Here is a 24,951-nt window from a genome sequence, read left to right as displayed (position 1 = left end):
TTTGGACAATATAATATGATACATATACCGGGTGATTCTTTTATAATTGAATACTGATTATTTCAAAGATTACTAATGTTTTTGAAAATATTTTTTTACATGATTTCAAGTTGCTCAAAAACCAACGTTTTTATTAAAAAAATTTATTTTAAAATATTTTTTATCCTTATCATTTTTTAAGTTTTTACTTTTTTGAATGACAACATAAAGTTTTAATTTCATATCCCAAAGCAGAATATTTTTCTAAGTATTTTGATTCATAAAAATCAAATTTAGGACGAGTAGTTTATGAGTTATAAGTATTTAAAGTTTAGATTGGCAGTGTGGAGTGGTACGGGGTTACCCTGCAAAATGTTTGTCCACTATTCTGCCGCTTGTCCAAACTTTAAATACTTATAACTCATATATTACTCGTCCTAAATTCGATTTTTATGAATCAAAATACTTAGAAAAATATTCTGCTTTGGTATATGAAATTAAAACTCTATTTTGTCATTCAAAAAAGTAAAAATTTTAAAAAATTATAAAGATAAAAAATATTTAAAAATATAATTTTTTAATAAAAACGTTGGGTTTTTAACAACTAGAAACTATGTAAATAATATTTTCAAAAACATTAATAATTTTTGAAATAATGAGTTTCAATGATAAAAGAATCACCCGGTATAGTATAGTTAGTCATGAAATATATTAATTTTTGTAGTATGTATACACACAAGAATGATTAAGAATACAAGATTAGGAACTGTTAGGATAATGAATTATTCATTATAATGCCTTGACAATTTAAACACATTTTTGAAATAAATGATTATAAATAAGTATATTAGTTTGTACTATTTTATTTAATTATTTTTATTATGAATGACAACAGTATCCATACTCTGGAAAATAATACATACATGATAAAAATAATTGATTCATGATTTTACAATAGAACGAGAATAAATTAGCCAGTGGTACTGAAAAATGTGTTAAAATTATGTTATAGGTAGTCATTTCTTACACGTTGCGCTTTTTTGATTAGGTAGTTTTTTCGAATGGAAGATAAGCCTATTTACGTTTTTAAAGCATCAGAAGTTTTGATATTTACCTATCACCCAAATCTTGAGTTTTTCTGATCCAGTAGCATTACAGCACTCCAATAACACTGCAGCACAACAAAACGGTCAATCTCTTTTATTTCTTTATTCCCCTATGTTACTTCACTCCTTTAAAATCCGTTGAACGGTCGAGCAATAAATTATAAAAACCAGTGTTTTTAAATTTAATATCTTCTCATCAATATTTTTACTTTATGATTTCTTCAACTGAACGGACTTTTTAAGTCATTCGTTTATGTCTCTATCTGCAACTTAATTGGCCTCGCCGCTCAAAACCTGACAAGAATTATTATATCATTTTTAAAATCTCCATAACCAACCATCTGAATTCGCCATTTGCTCAATTCCATTTGAAATGCAAATCTTCCTTGCTTTCTTCCGCACAAATGCACCCGACAGTGGAATATTGAATATTTTAATTTTTTGTTTTTGGTATATTTTACAAAATCATCACTAGATGGTCACACTGATTTCATAGCTGATTAGTGATTATCGGGTCACGATTATGTTTTTCTTTGATGTATTTAAATTATAATTTAGAATAATATTATTATATTAAGGATTTAATAAATATAAAATTTTTATTTAATTTGAATTTAACCTATATAAGGATTTAACTCAGATAATATAATAGGAACCCTGATTATAACTATATCTAATTAGTAATTATAAAATATTAAATAAACATAAATCAAGAAATTTATATAGATAATTCATGTGTTTTGAAACTTTTTAAGCATAATTATACGAATTTTATACTTAAATTTTACCACGATTTAAACAAAAATATATGTTCATAATTTTTTGACGGTCGGTACGTGTCATAACATGCTGTCTTATACATAGCAGTAATAATTTAATGACAATTCCTATGATAGTAAGGGTAAGCAAATTACGTGTGCGCAGATTTGAACCATATATGGACTTTTGCGATCATACCATGTATTATTAATTGTACTGTACCTACCACAAAAGTTAATAAAATTGAATAGTGTACTGTGTACTCACTACTCAGTAAAATGTTTAATAATTCAAATTTCATCATTTCGTACATTGACAAGATAACAGAATAACGTAACCATTGATAACCAGGTTACCATAAACAATGTTAGTCTGGGGCTCTTCTGGCACGCAAACCCATGGGTTGTAGGTATTGGAATAGCCTATCCTCTATATATTATCTATGGAAACTAGCCACGATATTAAATTCATACTTCTGATTGGCCTATTTGAATTGGGCGCGAAATTAATTTACTATCAGTTGTTATCATTAGAAATAATATATATTATATTATATATATAATAATAATATATAAAATATATACAGAAATATGCATTTATATTTGTAAAAGAATTAAAAACCATACAATTTGCAGTATTATGCATTATTATGCCAAGTAAAAAATAGTTTACTTGATTCGATAGAATATATAAATTGGATTGATAGAAAAGTACATGGAATGTCTTAAATATCTGAGCCCTGCAGTTTATTTATAAAAAATATAGGTATAAATAATTTATTTTTACAAGTTAGTTAAAAAATTATCAAGTTGTTATAAACACAAATAGGTTATATTATCATGAAGATAACAATTTATTTGATGAACATGACTATAAATTATTTATTTTTTTTTTTAATAAGTGTTAAAAAATAATTAAAATATCAACATTGAACTGTTTAAATTTTGATTCTAACTGTACTGTTATAAAAAAAAAAAAAATGTAATAAGTACTGATGAATTCAGTGTTACTATTCGAACTAAAATTGAAATCGAATCAAATTCTTACAGTAATGCATGTGATGAATGGGTTCATATGTTTTCGACCTCCGCAAAAACTAATTGGATTGTAAAAACCACATTTTCAAATAAAATTAACTATGCTTATAGAAAAGACTATGTGTGTCAGCATTCTTCAAAAAATAAAAGTAAGAATCATCTTGAAGAAAAAAATAGGACTAGGGACAAAAACTGCAAAGCTTTTATAAAAATAGTTATAAAAAAAGATACAATAGATACCAGAAGGAGAGATCAATACCTACAAAGAGGATTAATTTTCGAAGTACAAGTATGTTCTCAATTCTTGTATTTGTTAATTTTAAATTATTTAGTTAGGTGTTTATTTTTTACCTAATTTAATGGACACACATCATAGTAGGCATCGTACAAAACTGCCCAATCATTTTATTTTCTATTGAAAAAAAAAAATATTTCACTAAATAATTGTATTATTAATTGTGTTTTTAAAAGATTGATTTTATGCACTCCCACAAAGTCCACAATGCAGAAGCATATAGCTTTTTAAGAGTTAGCAATGAAGTACAAAACTATTTTACTAACTATTTTAATACTGGTATGACTCCAGCAGCAGCAAAATCCTATCATGAAATAAAATTAACCACGCTCAATGACTTGGATGATGAAATGGAATATATAAAAGTTTTGGCCAATGCACAATTAAATCCAACTGAAAGACAGGTTTATCAAATGTTTGATAAATGGAGACTTGTATTAATTTAGGTATTCTAAATTATAACAATCATATTCCATATGGTGTTTTAGTAACTTAATTCTATGTTAAAAAAAATATTACGTACATATATGTATTATAATTTATATTTATTACATTTTATGATATACCAATATTAATAATTATTAATATAGGTATCTTAAACATTCTTTAATTTACAATTATGAATACCTAGTTCAAAAATACCTACCTAATATTTAGGTTCTTATCTATAATGAATTAATGAATTAACTTATAGGAGTTTATGTAATGTAGATCCTTATATGAAGGGATATACATATAATATATTACTGTTATGCTTTATGAAAGTAGAAAATCAGATAATCCCAAAGTAAAAATATTAAATATTCTTATTTTTTTATAAAATATATTTAAAGCATTGTTTGCGGTAAACTTAAAAAAATAACTAATTGTGAGAAAAAACGGATGAGTTATTCCATACCAAATTAAGTTTATGATTTTAATAATGAAATTTAATGCATTGAATATTAAGAGCCTTTAATAATGATATTATATTTCTTGTACTAAAATATTTTCATTTCTCTATTATAGTTTGAAAAAGTGGGCCTATTTAGTTTTTGCACCAAAATTTAATTTTTCATACATATATTTTTTTTAATTCAAAATAGATTAGGTAGATAAAAAACAAAGTATAAAGGAATTTATTTCCACGTAACACAAAAGTAGTGTAAAAATATCAAAATTGAATATTTATATGTCTAATTATTTATATTTATTAAAATATTTTAGTTTTAACATGACAAAAATAGTGGTTTTAATTTATTTTTATTTGAAATCACCAATATTTTATAGTTAATAAGCAAGTGATTTTTGTTTTTTGTGTACACATTTTGATGACCACACAAATAGTGGAATTATAAATATTTTGAAAGAAAAACAAAACGTAATTCAACAAAATGGAGGTTTATTAGAAATATCTGAAAATCCATTTGCCTTAGCAATTGTTACACCAATTATGAAAAGAGCTCACAGTTTCTCTTTCTCAAATGATATTGTTTTTGTAGACTCGAGTGGCTCATGCGACCAAGGTAATTCTACTATCACATTTTTCTTTGGTATTTCTAAAGTAGGTGGAGTTCCCCTTGGAGTAGTTATTCATCAACATCAAACAAAAGATGACTATCTAAATGCATTCTTATTATTGAAGATATGTTTAGGTGAAGAAGCATTTAACGGTTAGCTGCATCCAACAGTTTTCATTTCTGAAAAGAATAAAAAGCAGATTAAGGTCATAAATGGGTCAAGAAAATTTGGATGCCTTAGGAATACTTTCAATAGAAAGCGATGTCACGGCAATTATTGATTTTGATGAAATTATAGATGTATTTTCCAAACAAAAAGCCAGAAAAAAAAGTTTTTAATCATTTATTACAAATTATTTTATTTTATAATTTTTAATTTTATTTATGGACAAGTGCTTGCTTTAAAGAATAAAGTATTATTTTGATATTCATATTGTATTTTTATATATTTATTCTTTATTTACATTATAGGCCCAATTTTTTATTTTGTCCTGGGTCATATATTTGATAAATCAGGCTCTGAGTACAGTCCTTCAATCTTCAATTTAGTTATTCTATTAATAATACTGATCAATATTCTAAACATATTCTTTAGTTAATTTTATTAGGTGATTTCAATTAAGGCTATCCTTTTCATAATAAAGTCATATTCTATAACGAATATCTAATTGAGAACACTCTCTGGATATTATGATACAGACGATAAAGGAGTATTCATTTTATCGTAGGTAATACATTCGTATTTTTTTTTTTTATAATCTTTTACGGATAATCAATGAATAATATGATTTTATTTTTTTTAGATTATCCAATATATTACCGTTCATAGATAATTGTTACGTCCCGACTGAACGTCGATTCATACATCAACGTAGAGATGAAATACTGATGTTTACAATGTAATAATGTCTTTATTTTCACAAGTTATTAATAATTTATACAAAAATACAGTTTATATGCTATAAAGGTGTTAGTGAGCGGTGTTACGACCTTACTCTGAAATATTGTTTTAAATGACAATGAGTGGTTTTATGACCTGCCTCTAAGTGTCTTAAATGTCCCTAACCGTCTGATGAGCTTTTGTCGTGGTCTTCCTTATATATGCTCGTGTCCGTAGCAGTAGGTGGTCGTACGTGGTGGTGAAATCTGGCACAAGGCAGAATTTGAGTCTCCTGGTGTAATTATTCTAGTCGATTCACATCCTTTCTTAGTAACAGAGACTTTTTCCGAGAAGATACGTGCGACAATGCTTTTATAGTTTAATTATTTACGTTTTTTACGATGACCTCAGTATGTTATTTTATATTAATTGCCTACTTAGTTATTTCACCACTCATAGTAGAAATGTACACTATGTTTTGAATATTGATAGGGTACGTAACATAATACAAGAATATTATTATATTATTTGTCAATGCCAGTGTTTAATTATAATTATTTAATTAATTACCAAACTATATATAAACTCTATACTCTATACAATATATATATATATATATATAATATGTAGCATTATACCGTAGCTATTATTATAATAATTTATTATTAGGTATCTATATTACAAAATTACTTGTGTTGATTTATAGACTGTTAAGTGTTTTAATTAAATATTATGTACCTACATCCAAATTGTACAAATGTATTTGCTACATCTTATCGAACAGTTTAAATTTAACGAATTAATATATTATTAAAATACCATTTTTTTTTTTACAAAAATACCCGAGGTAGATCTAAAGTTAATTCGCTGAACAATGAACAGCATAGGGGTTTATCGTTTGAATCGTGTAAATCCTATGATATATACCCGTAGTCGGCTATCTAGTTGTTTTATATGTCTATGGGTCACTCACACAGTTACACTACCACGACAGTAATACAGGCATATGTATATTATACATAGACATATAAAACAACTAGATAGCCGACTGGCGACTACGGGATAATATTGAAGTCAGCCGCCATATGCCAACAGGGCAATGTTTACAAAATCGCATGGTTGATAAGAATATTTATTAATGATAACAAAATTAATATAAATATTTATACTGTATCTAGTATATTATGTACTTATTACTACTTTTTGTAATTTAATTTGTAGTTGACATTTTGACTATAGAATATGAAAAGAAATTCGATTTTTCATTATTTGAATTATTATTTATTATCACTGATCAATATAGGTATCTTATCTATTGAGTTTTTATGTAAACATTGCCCTGTTGGCAATTCAGTGTTGCCAAGTTGGTCTTTTTATAACTAAATCTGGTTTTTTCTTGCTGCATCTAGTTGTTAAATTTTAGAATCTAGTTGATAGCCATTTTTCTAGTTTTTTCTTTCATTTTTTCCCCCGCTTTTTTTTGAAATATTGCCTTATAATGTATATTATTATACTACGTCGTCAACAATTATATTATACGGTAGTATACGATTGAGAACGTTTTACCTTTTTAGCAACGCGATTAAGAACGATTGTCGGCAGATCAAAGAAACAGTATTTCGTACCTTAAAATCAAACGATTGAGAACGATTTTTCGAGCAACGTTGCCATTTATCTTAACTGTGATTTTGATGCGTTTCATTTTTTGCATTTCTTTGACAAAATTCACCTTAAATGCATTTTCCACAATTTGTTTATAAAATGAACGAAAATTCTTGTGATTAACAAAACACTTTCAGAAAACTGTAAACGGTTAATAATAAATTATTATATAGCACAACAAGGTATCATCGATAACCATTTTATCATAGCCAGGCCTTTCCGCTCAAATTACAACCGTTATAAACATATAAACCATACATACATACATAGGTACAAGTTATCGTCGATAACAACAGCTAGGCCTCGACAAGTATTACTGAATTAGTAACCAATTAGTACGTCCAGAACTAAACAAGTAACAATACTATAAAATATAAAACTTAATATACTTATTTAGTAATAAAGATAGTAAATACGATAACGCGGTTTACGTATCTGCGTAAAACCAAAATATTGCCAAATTCAGTTGTTTGGTGGACAGTGAGCGCGGTAACAACGCATTATAGGTAGTGTTATAGTGTAGGTATGGTATAGTGTCGTATAATGGAAAACTTTAAAATCATAACGTCTGAACGCGGAAAAGATCTTATATTATTAAATAATGATAAATATTTATTCGCAAGAACACGCAAAGACGGATTAATGAAATGGAAATGTTCCAATAACAGTTGTAGTGCCGTTTATTAACGGAAATAGATAAAACTTTTCATTCGCCAAATGGCGAACATGTAAATCATGCAAGTAATAACAATCAAAAAATTGAAAGACAGATTTTGAGGGAAAATTGTAAACGAAAAGCTGAAGAAAACACATCGACAAGACCGTTAAAATTTTAATCTTGAAAAAATGCCTTAAGCTGAAAAATAAGTGATAAATGTATTGATTTTACAATGATCCGTTTGTTTACTTTTATTTATCAAATTAATTTAATTTATTCTGTAACCAAAAACTCAAAGTAATATAGTAATTTTATATACATATATTGTATATTTTATTTCTATTTTGTATTTTTAACTAGGAAATGTGGCAACGTTGCATAAAAGTTATCAGGTAAAAACGTTGTCAATCGTGTTATTAAAAAAGGTACTGCCGATAAGGACCGTTCTCAATCGTGTTCTACCCATATTATAATATCCTAACCCGTGTGCTCGAAACTGGTTTTGATTTGAACAATAAAAATAAGTACCTGGATCTATTGTAATCATTGTAGGTGAACACATTAAGATAAAGAGTATAAGACTAGAGATATGTAGTATTCTAAAGCTATTAAATATGTTACCATATTACAGAATAGAACTCTAGTACTATAGTAGTAGGGGCATGTAAAATATAAGAATATACAAATATGATTAATAGCTGGAAAACTGGTATTTTATATTTTCCAAATAAATTGACAAGAAAAATTATTTCAGTTTAGTACTCTACAAATCATTGAGTTCCCATATTGTTTTTTTGGTTTTCTTTTGATTTTATGTTGTTTTGAATTGTAATTTGCACTTTGGTTTTACTTCACTTGCTTGACACGGCAGTATCGAGTATATTAAGGTGAATAATGGGAAAGCCAACATATACACAAAACTTCCGTCGAGTGTGGAAGAAGGACAAATTATTTATGGACTGGCTGCAAGAAATGAAGGATGATACAGAAAAAGCTTACTGTAAGGTATGTTGTTGTAGTATCCGAGCAAGAAAGGCTGATTTAGTTAGTATTTAGCCATAGTGCGTGTAATAATCACAAATCTGCACAAGATAATCCCAATCTAATTTTAATTAGATGTGTGTGCCACTCACTCTAGTTGGCCACATCACAAGCTTGTGCCGAAACAGTTCCAAGACATTTAGATTTTCTAATTTCTGAATCTTATAATTGGTTTTCAAATTCCACACTACGTCAACAACGCTATAAGGATCTTTATAAATGTATTAATGAAAATCATGAACCACTTAAAATGGTTCAAGCATGCAATACGCGATGGTTATCCATAGAAACTGCCATTGTCAGAATAATTGATCAATGGAACGAACTAAAATTACATTTTGAAATTAGTAGATCAAAGGAAAAGTGCTATTCTGCAGAAATTCTATATACTCTTTATAGAGATGAACATAACTTAGCATATTTGCTATTTTTAAAACCTCTCTTAGGAGAAATTCAAAGAGTTAATAAACTTTTTGAATCTGAGTATGCAGACCCGACAAAATTGGGATCAGAGTTAATATCACTTGTCACTTGTTTGGGAAAAATTATTGTTGTACCATCATTTAATTTTAGTAAATCAACTAATTTTACTGATCATTTAAATCCAAAGCCTTATCTTGGGTATGGATTTGAAAATAAAGTTGATGAATTAAAAAAAAAAAGGTAAACTCTCATCTGATAAAGAACAAGTACTTAGAAGTAGGTGTATATCATTCATTATATATGTTACGGGTAAAAGTCGAAATCGTAGTAAGTCATTTTCGTCATTTACATTATTAATTATATCATTGGGTAAAAATGACATTTTTAATCCAAGACTAACTTTTTTTCCAAACATAGCCTCATATGGAGGTTGTTTGATGCCAGCATGATAAGCACTATTTTTGGCAAATTGACAAAATCTCAATCCTTCACTCCACGTTTTAGACTGATTTTCTTCCATCCAAGCGTAAATGATTTTTTCGATGTCCTGGTTAGCTCGCTCAACACTCCCCTGGCTTTGTGAATGACGTGGCTTCCCGTGTACAATTTTTAAACCATCCCACATTAGAACTAAATCATTTATAATATGATTCACAAACTCTCTACCATTGTCTGATTGTAGTATGCACGGAGCTTCAAATATACAAAAAATATCTATAAGATTGTATGCAACTTCGCTTGCAGTTTTTGTTTTTAAAGGTCGTAAAGAAACAAACTTAGTAATGTAGTGATCACGTCGCCTACAGGTATCAGTAGTCAAGGATGATGTTTGGAAGGTGACTCTTGAGTTAATTACACAACGTAGAATTCTTCTTAATTAGATTAATTGTTTATTTATTGTGGTAAAACATATATTTATTTATAACATGAAAGCTGAATGTAAGTTAAGTATTCTGAATGATTAGAATTAATTCGGTTTGACTCGAATATTTTCTAAGTTCAAAATATTGTTCATAAGAAATTTTCTAAGTCCAATAAATTAAATTAAACAACAGACTGGCGTGAAGGTGCTCTGGCTAGTCTGGTCAAGTCGCGTCTGAATACAGGCCGTTTCGGGGTCTCTTATATAGTGCTACCCTCTACTCCGCATAGTCTACTTGCTCTTGTCGCTGTTCTCACGGATGTGGTATGGTTATCTAGATTGACGGAAATGCCACTCGCCCACGTACGAGCTAAATGCGCATCCCATGCAGCTACAGTCCTCGATAATTTATATTATTATTAACATTATTATTATGTAAAAATATACATTATAATATTACATTATGATATTGTTTCTTGTAACTTTTGTATTGATGCATAACCCCCACATCCTGTGCACACCTATCAACGATCTTTTATGGTCGTCTAACCACATGATTTCGTGTTGCCCTAACGTTAATGATTTCCACGAAATGCTTTCTCTCTTATAATTACAAAGTTGGTCGCACCCTACCCTATCTTGGTTCGGCTGGTACCTAGTTGACCGTGAACTAGACAATGCGGGACGCTAGTCCATAGCAGTAAAATGGTCATTGTAAACCAAGATAAATTTAAAATCACCATCTTTATTACTTTGCATATCTATCAGATCGACCTGTGCACCAGAATTAAAAGTTTTAGATAAAATTGGTTTTATTACTAAACCTTTTTTGGGATGAGCGTATTTTTTATTACATATTTCACATAACTGTAAATATAATAAAATTATATCCCTGGTAATATTTTTGTATTTTTGTTTTATTGAATGCTCCATTCGGTTTCGACCACCATGACCACAATTTATATGAGCCATGTGCAATATATCGAACATTTCATTGCATTTTATAAATGTTGTTTTACACAAATGGGAAAAAACTAAATCTGCGTTAGAATTTCGGTCTGAAGTTAATAATTTCACTGATGCTGGTGGTAATAATCCATTTGAAGATCTTGTTGATTTGGCTTTGACAATACTTTCCTTGCCCTGGTCTAACGCTGCATGTGAGCGAATCTTCAGCCAAATGAACATTGTCAAGAACAAGTCGAGGAATAGAATGAAATCGCCAATGTTAATATCACTTCTACATATTCGTTCAGGCTTAAAAAGAAACAAGAAATGTTGCCATAATTTTAAATTCCCAGAGTGTTGTTAAACTTATTGGGACAATGGATGTTTATAGTAGTAGTAATGTAGATAAAGAAGTATCTGAAATTACTGAAATGCTTGATGATCTATACCAGCATTTATGTAAATTTATTTATATATATTTATGTTTTTTTTTAAATTAAAAGCACTAGTGCAGTACACTCATTTTATAATAAATAAATATACTAAATATGTTCTTACTTCTTATATTACCAATGTTTGAAAAATATCTGGTTGAATATATAGTGATAGTCATTTAAAATTTTTTCTGGTTGAAATCTGGTTGATTTTTATCAGGTAACTAGTTTTTCTTTAATTTTAATATTTGGCAGCACTGGTTGGCATATGGCGACTTCAACGTTCTTATGGGAATGTAATTCACAGTCGGCTATCTAGCTGTTTTATATGTCTATGATATTATACAGTATCGTCGTCCGTCGTTCATCACTCGTCACTCCGACTCGGATAGTTCATACTATACTATAATTTCGTATATAAATATTGAACGATCATTTTAAGTTGAATACGTTATTCACAATATAGTGCTTAAAGCTTAATAGTTTGTACATTCGCTGTTTAAAGTATGTTAATAAAAGCATCATTGTCCAACGTGGTTAACAAATATTGAGCTATAATAGATTGGCCGTTTGTCGTTAAAAGTATGTAAATAATAACATAATAATTTACCAACGTTTAACAATATTATACAGCTTAATAGTTTTGTCATTCGTCGTTTAAAGTATGTAAGTATAAACATCATTGATCATAATTTTAATACCTATAAATAATAAATAATTATATATTGTAATTTTATATTTAGTGAATATTGCCTATAGGTATAACATGTAATATAATCTAGGTATCAACTAATACAGACTCAATTTCATATAATTATTCATAATACATAATATTATAAATAAATAATAAAATATTAATCCATATAGCCATACCTATACATAATCCAAATATTAAATAATCACTGTCATTGAGCAAGATATTCTGAAAATATTGATTGTTATCCATGCCTATATAGGCTTGGTTTCATGGTAATTATGTAGCTAAATAATAAACCTAGGTATAACTTATAAGTAATAGAACAGAGAAGCTAGTAATAAGCTTTTGTTAAATTAAATAGGTAGTGTTGTTGTCTTGATAGTATTATTTAATTTTAGTTAGGTATAACTCATATAATATAATGGATAATTCAAGAAACGGTTTCAGAAAAAAAAAAATTGTTTATCAAAGGAACTTAATTCTTTAGATCATTTAAGAAAACACAATAATACAACATCTGTTACTTTACCCGTTAGTTCCAATATTATTTCAAGTGCACAAACTCAATTTAATTTTGAAGATACATTATCTAACAATATCTACCCAAATGATACACTTTTTAAGAAAAATGATGTTATTCCACTTAATATTTCATCTCAAATTTCTTCTGAAAATAATAATTTTGTTTGCCAAACATTATCCCTATTGGATGGGTCTAATTCTACTACTTCATTAAACAACCAAAACTCAAATAACTACAGTGCCAACTTTGAAAAAACATCAATAACTGATCAATTAAGAGAGTGGGCTGTTAGGAATAGAATAACTCATACAGGCTTAGGTGAATTATTATTAATTCAAAGGCAAATACCAGAATTTGAAAATATTCCAAAAGATCCTAGATCATTTTTAAAAACTCCAAGACAAACAAATTTGTGCGACGTTCATCCTGGAAAATATTATCATTTTGGATTAGATAGTGGTAAATAATATGCTGAAAAATGTAAATTACTATGATATTCCCATGACAAATAAGACAGGTATGTCGGCAACATCCGAATTTACAGCAGATTTCGCGCAAACATGGCCGCCGGCTTTCGCCTATTATCACTAAAAATTATTATCATTATTTACATTCTAAATGTTCTGTGATATTACAATATTACATTATTACCTATAACCTACTGTTTTCAATATTATAACTTTTATGGTATTTTTTCCATAATTATTTTCTTTAAATATAATAAATTATCCTCAAAATGCCAGTGTGTGTTTATGAAGGTTGTTTTAGCGGTAGCAAAAAGCAAGACAAAGAACAAATACCTGGTGTTCATATGCATAAATTTCCTAAAAACCCTGAGCTGCATAATAAATGGTTCCAACAAATCCAGAAAGGAACTTCAATAAAATTTGTGAACTTTGAAAAAGGTAGGTATTACAACTATTTAAGGTTTAGTGAAAATGGTTGTTGATAGGTGTATGTAAAATATAATAATAATACCATCAATATATTTAGATTTTTTATTGTATTTCGTGTTCATATTAATTTTTATACAGTAAAGTGTAAATGAGTAATTGAGCTATTATTTTACAAACTAACAATTTTTAGATGTGGTATGTTCTCTGCACTTTTCTGCACATCATAAGATGGAAAAATCGTATGCTCAAAAAGTGGCTGGGTATTCACCCATAAATAACAGAAGGCTTAAACCCGATGCAATACCTTTAAGGTTAATTAATTTAATATATATTTTTTTTTCAAATAATAGTATATAAAAACCCTAAATTTTTATAGCGTTGAAGGTATAGATTATGATGATATCCCATATTTAAGATTTCCATTAATTACAACACCAAGTGGAGTATTTAGTATAACACATTTTGAAGAGTCGTCCACCATTAAAAATATCCCACGGTAAAAATCCTAATATAATCACTTTTGTAATTGATTATTAATTATTTACATAAACATTTTTATTTTTAGTACATATATTGACAAAGTTGGAGAATATATAAGATCACCTAGCGGTATTTTTAACATCAGCCCAGTTGATAATGTTAATAATAAAAAATGTCGTGTTGAATTATTTACCAATAATGATGAAAATGTACAGTCTAATGAGCCAGGAGTTGAGCCTCTAATTCTTGATATTTCATCAAATAATTTGATTGAGAGGTAACAATTATTATGAATTATTATTATTATTTTGTTCTGTGAGCATTGTGGTAGTATTTAGTTAATGTTTTAGTATAGCTTCTAACATTTTATTTGTTTGTATACTAGTGCAATGGGAGAAAAATGAAAACATGTAATTAAAGAATATAGAATTCTATGTTGAAAATATTCGTTAATGGCTCATAAAGGGTTATATGTGTGCATATACAATTAAAATATACCTTTAGAATCATTAACTTGTATTTGATACTAAGAGATATTTAACAGTTGAATAAATGTTAGTTAACAATATTATATTATATTCATTTTATGTTGCGATTTTATACATTTATGTGAATTGCTTTATTTGTGATTAGATATGACGATTTATATAATTAATTAATTTAATAATATTAATTATTATATATTAGATTAATAATATGTTTTGAGATTTTTTGTAAGTAATAATAAACTGATTTATATTTGATTAACAAATGTTTATTTTATTTTTTTATTTAAATATACATAAATATCCTTTGTCCTTTTAACATATAGATTACAAAATGATTTAGAACAATGTAAAACTAAAAATGAAATCCTATTAGCAGAAAACAATAAATTAAGGACAACTATTAAATCTTTAAAAGATTATATGAATTTAGAAGAGAACCGCTTTGAAAACCGTTTTGGAAAGTTATTATCAAATTTTTTTACTTCTACGCAAATTAAATTTATCCTTCATCCTACTAAAAAAATTTGTCGTTGGATGCCAGAAGACATATCGTCTGCAATAACATTACGCAGTATCTCGCCAAAAGCTTATCGCTATTTGAGAAATAAAAAAAGTTTACCATTACCAGGTTAATGACCAACTCATATTAATTGTATTATTTATTCATATACTAAAAATAGTTATACATTCTAAGGTCTTTCTACGCTTAGAAGCTGGGCTTCAAAATTTTCTGTTGAACCAGGTCTTTTACATGGAGTGTTGTCATTAATGAAATCTAAAGGTAATTTAATTTAATCAAAATAAATAATAAACTAAAACTCATTATAGTAAATTAATTAATAGTATTATTTTATTCAAATTTCAAGGAGATACAATGGAAATTAATGAAAAATTAACTATAATGTGTTTTGATGAGACTTATATTTCAAAGCGAATATGTTTTGATAAAAAAAATGAACAAGTTATAGGCCCTCATAAATCTGTTCAAACAGTGATTGCACGAGGTAAATAAACAATAAAATGACGCCTATAAAAATCAAACATAGTTAAATCAACTAAAGGGCTACTAGCATTTGATAATAATCAATTTTCTTTAAAATAAAGGACTAATAAATAACTGGAAGCAACCAATATATTATAACTTTGATGAGCGGATGACTAAAGAAATATTGTATAAAATAATAGAGGAGTTAAGTGAAATTGGCTTCAATGTAGTGGCAATAGTCAGTGACAGTGGTTCTACAAATGTAGGCTTATGGAAAAGTTTAGACATTTCCATTAATCATACCTCATTTGAACATCCAAAAATAAATGCCAGAATCCATGTTTTTGCTGATGAAATTAGCTAGAAACCATTTACTTGATAGGTAAACACTTCTGACTTTTATAGTATTAAAATAAGTAAATAATTTATATTAATAATAATTTAAGTGGGTTTATACTTCCAAATGGTAAATTCATTGGAAAAAATATACTCCAAGAACTTCTGAATATTAACCATGGTAAAGATTATAAATTTGCTCATAAACTATCTAAGCGACATCTTTTTGTAGAAGGATCAAGTCGCATGAACGTTAGATTGGCAGCAAATGTATTTTCTAATTCAGTTTAAAAAGCCATTGCATACTGCGGAGAAAAACATTATCTGGATAAATATAATTGGAAAGAGGTGATTATATAAAAATAAAAAATGTATAGGTAATTATTTATTTTTATTATTATATATTATGTAATTTAGGCTTCAGAAATTATACAATTGTTTAACGACTGGTTTGATATTTTCAATACCCAACATAAATTTGACAAAGGAGTTGCAAGCTATGGACTAAATATAATAGATCAAGACATATTAATAAATAAAATGAGTGCATTTATCAATGATATGAGAGTACATGGAAAAAAATCATTACTTCCTTTCCAAAAAGGCTAGTCTATTGGTCCAATTGAATAGTTTTATAATACACAGCCATAAATAAAATAATATATAAATTAGATATACTTAAGTATCTACTTAAATTAAAATAATATCTTATGCTTGTATCTTGCTTTGTAGGTATTTTAATTTCAAATAAATCATTGAAATATTTATTAAATGATTTAAAAAACATTTATGGACTAGAATATATAATAGGAAGGAAACTAAATCAAGATGTGTTGGAAAATCTTTTTAGTTTCTTAAAAGGAATGTGTGGGTATGCAAGTAGTAACATTACTGCTTTAGATTTTAAATACAGGTATCTAATGAAATTGATCATCTAATGGTTTTAAAATTATAATGTATACTATATTCGTATACCTTTTATTAGCAATTAGATTATATTGTTTTATTTCAGCTTACGATGGTACATTTTAGGCAAACATTCTGACATCATATTTACTGAAAATACCAATTCAGAAGTTGGTCTCGAAACCAGTCTATTGGATGGCCAAGACTGCTTGGTTGGTCAAATGTTCAAAAGTTTAGATCTGTTAGAAACTAGTGTGCCAGAATCCAATAGTAATATTGTCAATGTTCAATCTAATAATGAAGTGATAACAGGATCTATTTCAAAAACAAATTTAGATCTTTTAGAGAAGTTTGAAGTAAATATACATATTACCAATTATTACTTATTAATTAATACATAACTAGGTGCATATTTACTAGAAACTATTATGCATGTGTTAACAGCTAGAAACTATAGAGCCATTTGAAGATTTGGAAGAGGAATGTGTTGAATATGTAGGCGGATATGGTAAACGGAAAAAAAGTCCCCGGAAAAAAAGATCCGGAAAAAAAGTCCCCGGTGAAAAAGTCCCCGGTAAAAAAGTCCCATGGAAAAAAAGTTCCCGGAAAAAAAGTCTCCCGTTGCAGTATAAGGGCTAGTTCACATGAGAAGCGTTAAACGCGCGTTTATAATTACTATGCAGCTGTATCATAACGCGCGTTTACAGCTTTCTGGCGCGTTACAAAGCGTTAATGCGCGTTGCCATATCTCATACGTAAATTTTCTAAACGGGCGTTTAACGCTTCTCATGTGAACTAGCCCTAAATAAAACGATATTTCCACTATACTTGTTATTTTATTTATAAAATAAATTGAGTTGACAAATCTTATCTGTAGATAGTTATTTGCGTTAGATAGTTCATTAGAACAGTTAGCAAATGCCGATACCTGGTTTATTGATGGGAACTTTGGTTTAGCGCCAGAGCATTTTTTACAGCTATACGTCATTCGAATCCAAGTTAACAACATTTTTATTACGCCAGTGTTTTGCTTACTCGAGCGAAAAACGGAAAACACCTACGAAGAAATGTTCAAAATAATTTTGAATGAGTGTAACAATCGTGAACTGTACCCAGATCCATTATACTTCAATGTTGATTTTGAAATCGCAGTTCACAAAGCTGCCAAAACAGTTTTTGGTGAACATATTTCAATTCGTGGGTGCTTTTATCATTTATCCCAAAGCACTTATAGAAAAATACAAAATCTGGGCTTGAGTAAACAATATAAAGAAGACGAAAACTTCAATTTATATTGTGCTATGATGGATGGATTAGCTTTTCTCCCTGTAGATAAAGTTGGTGAGGGGATGAATTATTTAAAACAAAATTGTCCAACTGGAGCAGAAGATCTACTACAGTATTTTGATGAAAATTATGTTGGAGGTACGTTCAGGAAAGTTAAAAAAACAAACAATATAATTTTAAGAAGAACACCACCATTGTTTGTACCAGAATCATGGAACGTTAATTTAACAACTCTGTCGACAAATCCGCACAGAACTAATAATGCTTGTGAGGGCTGGAATAATAGGTTTTCCCATCTCGTCGGCATTAAACATCCCAGTATTTGGAAACTACTTACAAAAATGTGTCAAGAAGTTGGAACGGACAAAGCAAGAATGGCATTGGCTGAAATAGGAGAAATTAACCGGAGAAAAACAAAAGCTGGTAAAAAAATTGAAGTACGATTAAATATTTTATGTCAGCGTTTTGACGAGGACGAATCTAAAGATGTTCCTAATTTTTTAAAACATATAGGTCAAAATTTAAGAAAAAGATCATTTTATTAAATACTGATTAAAAGCATTTCATATTTTATAAATAACATACGACATATTTTATTGTTTTACATATCTTTTATATTTTTTAGCATTTTTATATTTTTTAAATACCTAACATACGACATATTTTATTATTTAACATAATATCTTTTATAACTAATTAAATAATTTTTTATATTTTTTAAATAATATTATACGACATATTTTATTAAATTTTAAATTATTTTACGAGAGGAATATATCTTATATATCTAAATAAATGTATTTTTATATTTTTTAATTAATATTATTAAAGATGTTTAAGATATTGAATTATTATAATATTTTGTACCTATTTAATTTAGTTGTTTGTTAATTATCTTCAGCAAAATATGTAACATGTAAGTAACCTATGGGCTATGTACCTATATAAATTATAAATACCTATACGATAAAAGACTTAATTTAAATCAAATATTAATTTGGGGACTTTTTTTCCGTGGGACTTTTTTTCCGTGGGACTTTTTTACCGGGGACTTTTTCACCGGGGACTTTTTTTCCGAATCTTTTTTTCCAGGGACTTTTTTTCCTACATTCGGCGGATATATTGCAAATCGGTTTTTTGTCAAGTATCCATATCTAACTAATGAATCAAGTGATTCTAAAGTTATTGATAGTTGGACTAAATTTATTTCAAGAGGAAACCTTAAAATACCTTCTGATGATCTTCTGCGAGCAATGAAAATAGTAGAAATAGACTTTAAGGAGCTTCACGGAAACTATTTAAATAAAGAACCCAATATTATTAAACAATTAAGTAATAATATTATGAGAAAAATCAATAATATACCTGAGGAAGTTATTAGGTGTATTATACGTACTAGAACATATATTAGAATAAATAATTTGAATAAAGATATTTTAAAGACTAATCACAAATATAAAACAAAACAAAAATTTACGAAATAAATAAAACTGTACAATATTGTTTATCATGCTCAATAGTTTTAGTTATTTAATTACTTATTTATCTATTAATGGTTAAAAAAAAACTTGTTGAGTTCTTAATATAATTAATTAATAATATACAAATAATTTTATTATTATTGTGATAATGTAATATCTCTTAACTGTGATAATAGGCGAAAGCTGGACACCATTTTATATAGTTAAAATATGCGTATCATGACGATTGCTGACATACCTGTCTTATTTGTCATGGATATTCCTATATTCCTATACTATAAATGTTGCTATTAATATTGATGGACTCCCATTCAGTAAGTCATCTTCAAGTCAAGTTTACCCAATACTATGTTTGATAAATAATATTAATGTATTACTTTTAAATACATTTTGTGTGGGCATTTATCACGGTTATGAAAAACCATCGGACTTTAATGTATTTTTGAAGGAGTTTGTAGAATATGAAGCCATCACATTAACATTGAATGGTATAAGTATTGCTGGTAATCATTATAATTTCAAAATTAGTATGTTCTTATTTGATGCTGTTACTAAGGCGAGTGTTTTATTTATAAAAGGCCATAATAGTGGATATTCATCTTGTTCCAAATGCACACAAGAAGGGGAATATATACATTCTGTTTGTTTTCCTGAAATTGAATTTATCAAAAGAACTGATAATGATTTTATAAATCAAATTGATGCAGATCATCATACTGGCCGTACAATTTTAGAAAAGATTCCAAACATAGGTCTCGTGACAGAAGTTCCCCTTGATTACATGCATTTAATTTGTCTAGGGGTTGTAAAAAAAATGCTGGTTTCTACTTGGTGTTTTGGACCACCACCACACAAGTTACCAGCTAGAATTGTTAAGAACATATCAGATTCACTAATAAATATGGTTCCTGTGAATTTGTTAGGAAACCTAGGGCTCTTACGGAAGATAAACGTTTTAAAGCTACCGAATTACGGCAATTTATTTTATATACTGGTGTTCTTGTTTTAAAAAACAATCTGGAGAAAAAGAAATATGATCATTTTTTAACTTTACACTTTTCAATTAGTATATTATTATCAAACCAAAACATGCAGACTATGACCGATTATGCTGAAGAACTATTAAAACATTTTGTTATTTGCACAAAATTAATTTATGGTCCACAATTTATGTCTTATAATTTCCACAATTTATTAAATTTAACTGATGATGCAAGAAAATTTGGTAATCTTAACAATTTTAGTAACTTCTCGTCAGAAAATTATTTACAAAAAATTAAAAAAGTGTTAAGAAAACATAATGATATTTTACCACAAATCGTACGTAGATTATCTGAAATATATACCTGTCAAGTATCACCAATACACAAAATAAAATCAGCTATCAAGTTAGAAAAAGAACACAGTAGTGGTATTTTAATCAATGATACGTGTGACCCACAGTATAAAGAAGCAGTATTTTCTAATTTTAAACTTAGAAACAATGTTCAAGATTTATGTCGTAAATTAAAATGTTCTACTGTTATTGAAATTTCCAATTTTGCATTCAGTAAAACACTTAATCAGTCTGTTGTAATTGGTAAAAAGTATAACAGAACTACAGATTTTTATACCAAACTTTCCCCATCATCACTAATTGGAATTGAATTAGTTGATAATTTAAATGAACATTTTACCTATTGGTCTATAACTCTCGTTCATCAAAAATTAATTCGTTTACCGTTTAATTCTAGTTTTGTAGTATTCCTATTACTTCATACTTATGAACGCTGAATAAAAAACCCTGTATTTATGTATAATGTATATATTAATATTATTATTATTGTTGTGTATTATAGGTATTAATTATATTAAATAATTATACCTAATCTAAATATTGACTCTCTATATTTAAGAAAATAACACAATTCTCACTTGAACATTCTTATACTAGTTATACTTATATATATAAACTATAAAATCATTATAATATTTCTTACAATTTAATTGTAACAATATGCAGAAAAATGGTTGGTACATTGTTAAGTTTATTAATGAAAACACCATCGAAACAGTACCAAGTAGCTGGATGGTGAACTTTGATAAATGTGTGTGGCCCATCACATTAACAACCAACAAAATAACTTTAGCTATAAAAAGTTGTTTAAACCCTTCAAAAAGTTCCAAAGATTGGAAATGTTGTTAAGTAAAAAGCTATTGACAAATTTCAATGGAGCTTCAAAATTAAAAAATGATTTTTTAACACAATCTTCCACTGAAGCTAAATCATATCCAAAAAAAGTATTAAAAAAACGTAAAAAAATTATTAAAAAAAGAGAGAAGACTAGTAATATTGACTATTGTTCTGAGTCCATTCAAAATAGCAGCAGCAGCAGCTATAGCAATAGCGAAAGTGAAACAGGCCTTCCACCATTACCAAAATTTTCAAGTAATATATAACAGGAGTATATTTTTCTTATTTTATCAAATGATTATTATAAATACAAGGATTTAATATTTTAATTTATATAATATATTGTATTAGATTTTATATATAATGTGTTTCATAAAAATAATTATGAAGTTTTAGAAACTGACAAAGTACAAACAAATGCTGCAGAAGAATATATTTCAACTAATGTGTGTGAAAAAAATTCTATTAAAAATATTTTTAGCCCTGAAAATGTATCTCCAGAAGCTAAAACAGGTTATTACTTATACAGTAATTTATGAAACACAACATTTTTACAATTAGTAGTTTATTTCCTAGTATATTATTTTATATTCAAATAGGTCATAAAAATCATAGTTCTATGCTTGAAAATTTACTGGCCGATGAAAATTGGATTGATAATGTTTCAATAATTAATGAAGATAACATTCTACTAAATTCAGATGATCAAATTCAAGAAATTGGTGGTATGTACATATATTATTATAATGTAAAAACAAAAAAATTGTATTATAACTGCAGTTGGGTAAAATTTTGTTTAAATTATCTGTAGTTATTATAGATGAAAACGCTGATAGTGTAAGGATTAATAATAACTAGATTCAAGAAGATCTATCAGGTATAATAGCTACTGTATTTATTATATTTTATTTTATAAATACATTTATATATTAAATACTTACCTATAATATGTATGTTTCATAGATTTTAGTAGATTTTAAAATGTTATTTTATATTATTTTAAAATTTGCGTTCAATAATTTTGTTTGTCTAGATATAATATACTTTTATAATATGTTTAATATTTTTAAAATATAATTGTAGAAGTTCTAAAACAAATTATTCGTCAACTGGTTACTTTAAATGCTCAAGTTAAAGATCAAGGTGAATACACACTATCATGATGATAGTAAGCGATGTGCAAGAAAAACAAAAACTTATAATTCAACCGAATACAGCATTATTGAATAATCAAGAGTTTGAAAGTGCTTATAAAATGCTTCCAATACAAAATGAATATTCATTAAATAGCTTAAAAGACATTTTATGTTATGATACCTTACATGATCAAACTGTAAGTATTTGTGAAGTACCTTCTTAATATTAAACCTAAAATTGTTACTATATTATCTGTTTCTCTAATATGTTAAAAAGGTAAATATGTTGTCCAAAATTGGCGGTTCCAGTTATAAAGAGACCATAAGGAGAATTTTAAGAAAACTGATGACTGATGAATTTGCGAAGTCGTACAGCTATACTGGTCATAAAGGCAATAAAAATGCATTTAATAAAACAGTCTTATGTTCTCTACTACTAAGTAAGTTATTATAGCCAGTTAGCAGTTATTGAAATTATTTATAATATTATTTAAGTAATTAATTTTAGAAGCGGTACATTCTTCTTCTTTCAACACCACAACAATCAAACATATTGAAACTGTTGCAAGTATTTGGCTCACAAAAGCAAGTGAACGACTTAAAACAACAATAACACGAGTTAATTGCTAAGCTTAATAAATTGTATTCATTTACTTTTTTTAACCAAGCAATCTGTACTAATTATTTTCATAAATAGTTTTTTTGAATGTATTTTTTTTTTATAATTTCTTTTTAAAATTATCACCTGTTCTACATATTCAATTCTAATCACTATATAATTTAAATGCAAGCTGTGCAAATATTATATTAAAAAATACCTTTATTTTTATTTATTTTATTAATTATATAAGTAATAATACTTAACTTATATTTAAAATGTTAATCTAGCTCGGCTAGTTACATATTATATTGTTAAACAATTTTTTTTTGAAATGTATTTTTTTATAATTTCTAGGGATGGGCCGATATCACTTTTAACCGTTAACCAATAAGCCGATATGTTATGCAGATTTAAATCTGATAACCGATGTATACAAAACTTTGAATTTCTATCCAAAAGCATGAACCGATATTATAAAATACCCGATAATACTTACCGATAAATACTAAGTAGTAAGTAATAATACTGTAATAATCAATATTATTATATATTAATATATTATATAATGATTAAATTAAATAATTAATAAATATTAAATATTAAATAATAATTAATTATTTAATATTTAATACAAATAGAGTTAACACTGTTGTACATAAATAATAAATATTAAATAACAAAGTTAAAAATTTAAAATGAACACTTTTCTTTTTAGTTAGTTGATAATGAATTATAACTTATTAATTTAAGTTATAAATTTATAAGTTTTAACTATAGTCTATAAGTATAATTTTAACTTTTTAATAAAACAAATAAAAATTATAATAAAAACAAATCTCATGTGTAATATTTACAGTAGGGTCTCGATAATCCGAACGAGATTGGGGAAAGGGGTCGTTCGGATTAGCGATTTGTTCGGATTACCTATGGCTTAAAAAAAAAACATCAATTTTATTTTTATTTAAAATATGAAATTTTATTTTTATTTGTATTAATCGTGTAAAAACTCGTTATTTCAAAAGACATTGAATACATAAAAATATTAATATTAATTATGAACTTTACCATTTAAAATATTGATTTTTTTTTGTACATTGGTTCCCGTTATGAATTGGTAGCCTTGTCCCACATAATTGAAAAACTTTATTACCGGAAAATATTATTTATAAATACATACATAATATGTACATATTATGTAGTATGTACATATTATGGCGATAAGATAATTCTCAAGCCCGTTCGGATTACCGCATCTTTTGGATTAGCCTGTGTTCGGATAATCGAGACCCTACTGTAGTTATTTTTCAGTTATTAAACATTCCTTGTTTAAGTCTTTTTTTAATACAATTAAATATTTAATCTATGTATGATAATTTTTT

The 24,951-nt window shown here is 27.2% G+C and overlaps 3 protein-coding genes across 5 annotated transcripts in view; 2 read left to right on the top strand and 1 right to left on the bottom strand.

The window, feature by feature from the left end:
- LOC149063084 (uncharacterized) overlaps positions 1-24,951 on the bottom strand; it is a 39,636-nt gene that overhangs the window by 8,332 nt on the left and 6,353 nt on the right. Inside the window, exon 1 of one of the 3 annotated variants that reach the window (XM_089216438.1) lies at positions 1,094-3,717. The exons of the other annotated variants lie outside the window; for them this stretch is intronic. The gene's annotated coding sequence lies outside the window, so the exon portion shown is untranslated. Of the gene's footprint in view, positions 1-1,093; positions 3,718-24,951 lie in introns of those variants that run through there. 3 annotated transcript variants of the gene reach the window in all.
- LOC149063086 (uncharacterized) lies at positions 17,866-18,763 on the top strand. Its single transcript, XM_089216439.1, has one exon. The coding sequence runs from the start codon at positions 17,962-17,964 to the stop codon at positions 18,724-18,726; it is 765 nt and encodes a 254-aa protein (XP_089072565.1). The 5' UTR covers positions 17,866-17,961; the 3' UTR covers positions 18,727-18,763.
- LOC149063085 (uncharacterized) lies at positions 22,995-23,601 on the top strand. Its single transcript, XM_089222332.1, has 3 exons — positions 22,995-23,168; positions 23,249-23,411; positions 23,480-23,601. Exons 1-3 carry the CDS (start codon positions 22,995-22,997, stop codon positions 23,599-23,601), a joined length of 459 nt encoding a protein of 152 aa, XP_089078458.1.

Source organism: Diuraphis noxia, unplaced genomic scaffold (assembly GCF_037042655.1).
Source record: "Diuraphis noxia isolate RWA-SAM2 unplaced genomic scaffold, SU_Dnox_SAM2 contig0001, whole genome shotgun sequence".
Taxonomy (NCBI): domain Eukaryota; kingdom Metazoa; phylum Arthropoda; class Insecta; order Hemiptera; family Aphididae; genus Diuraphis; species Diuraphis noxia.
This window is presented reverse-complemented; position numbering and strand designations above follow the sequence as displayed.